General features: G+C 51.3%; 1 protein-coding gene across 1 annotated transcript; it reads right to left on the bottom strand.

The window, feature by feature from the left end:
* Positions 1-571: 571 nt before the first annotated feature.
* LOC147722843 (eukaryotic translation initiation factor 5A-1-like) lies at positions 572-989 on the bottom strand. The gene is made up of 2 exons (XM_086967397.1): positions 826-989; positions 572-740 (listed from the first exon to the last, which is right to left on the bottom strand). The coding sequence occupies exons 1-2, from the start codon at positions 987-989 to the stop codon at positions 572-574; spliced, it is 333 nt and encodes a 110-aa protein (XP_086823523.1).
* Between the last annotated feature and the right edge of the window lie 799 nt (positions 990-1,788).

The following is a 1,788-nucleotide window of genomic DNA, read 5'->3' on the forward strand; positions in this document are numbered from 1 at the left end:
CATCAAAGGGGAAGAGAAGGAGACACAAATGAGGAGACGAAGGAGACACAAATGGAGAGGCGAGGAAAAACAATGTCAGATGCCCGGCTGGGTAGGTGGCAGCCAAGGGGCCAGACTCCTCTATAGCTGCATAGGTCAGCTCCACCGGGCATCGGCCAAGGTTGCTCGGGCTCCGCAGTAGGTAAAAACAGTTTTGGGGTCCCCCCAGGGGGCGTCGTAATAGTTCCATCAAAGGGAGAGGGAAAGAGACACAAACGGAGAGACAAGGTAAAACAATGTCTGATGATCGGCTGGGTAGGTGACGGCCAAGGGGCAAGATTCCTCTATAGCTGCATAGGACAGTTCCACCGGGCATCAGCCAAGGTTGCTCGGTCTCCGCTGAGGGTACAAACAGTATTGGTATCCACCCAAGGGGCGTCATCATCGTTCCATCCAAGGGGAAGAGAAGTAGACACAAATGGGGAGACAAGGAAAAACAATGTCAGATGACCGGCTGGGTAAGTGACGCCCAATGGGCCAGACTCCTCGATAGCTGCATAGGACAGCTCCACCGGGCATCGGCCAAGGTTGCTCAGGCTCCGTGGTAGGTAAAAACGAGTGCCCTCTCTCCCATATTGAACCCAGTCCAACATCTTTGGTAATCATGTCTTTTGATATTTGGAACATCCATGTTGTGAGTGGAAGGGCAGATATCTTCATATTTCTTACCACTGAATATATCAATGCCAACCAGGTGAACCATCTACATTGTTGCTTCATGAAGAAAGCTTGCTTTCTTCTGACAAACGCACCAGAGGCCCAGCGTACATATTTGGTAATGGCAACTTCGCATGTCCGTGCTTGCCAGTTTTGGAAGTTGACATTTCAACAATCTTGCAGGGACGTCCCTTCAGGACCACAAACCCATTTTTGCACAGTGCAGAGCACTGCATAGGGAAAGTAGTGGAAGCCCCAGCATCTCCAGTGGTAAAGTCAATGTCATCAGCCATGGGCTTGATTGAAGGTATACTCCTATCAGGACGTCTGCGGCTGCCGCCATTTTAGTGTCAGGCAGGGCGAGTCCTATTTTCTGTTAGCTGTGTTGAGATCAATTGTAGATCCCTTTTTTTGCCTTATACTCCTCCTCCGAAATAATGATTTTCTCAGCAGCTAGGTAGGGGAGGGGGCCACCAACTGACCACAATTAGAAATTTGCTATGATTCCTGAGTCTTGTTTGTTCGCTGTAGCCGCCATTTTAGAGTCAGGCAGGCGAGACCTGTCTTCCCAGTTTGCTGTTTTCACCAATTCAGATTGTATTGTAGGCCCTCTCTTCAATTATGCTCTGGCTCGGAGTAATGCATTACTCACCAGCAGGGGAGGGGAGACGGTCAGCCACAGCCCCTTGATTAGAGAAAATTGTTATAGTTCCGGTCCTGCTTTCCCAGTTTGCTGCTTTACCCCGCTGTATAATACAGTATTGTCGCCTTATTTATCAATTCCCTCACCAGCAGGGGGGTGAGATAGCATGTCGATACGGCGAGTGGAAGTTATAGTCTCGCGGTGATTCACTCCGTCTAGCAGCGTCTCGCGGATTGCGTCCCCTAGGAGCTCAGGGCGCTCCCATCAACGGACCAATGGCACGTCCCTCTGCCCACATTGCCCAATCTCTGTTCTGCTGGGCATCTCTCCTGTCCAGATGTCGAGCTGGCTGAGGCCTCGGGCTGCGGTCTGCCGGTTGCGGGCTGCGGCGCGCGTGTCATCTGCTGCCTGGGCCGCTTTACCTGCACTGTATATATGGGTGTACTTTT

Source organism: Lissotriton vulgaris, chromosome 4_1, assembly GCF_964263255.1.
Source record: "Lissotriton vulgaris chromosome 4_1, aLisVul1.2, whole genome shotgun sequence".
In the NCBI taxonomy this organism is placed as follows: Eukaryota; Metazoa; Chordata; class Amphibia; order Caudata; family Salamandridae; genus Lissotriton; species Lissotriton vulgaris.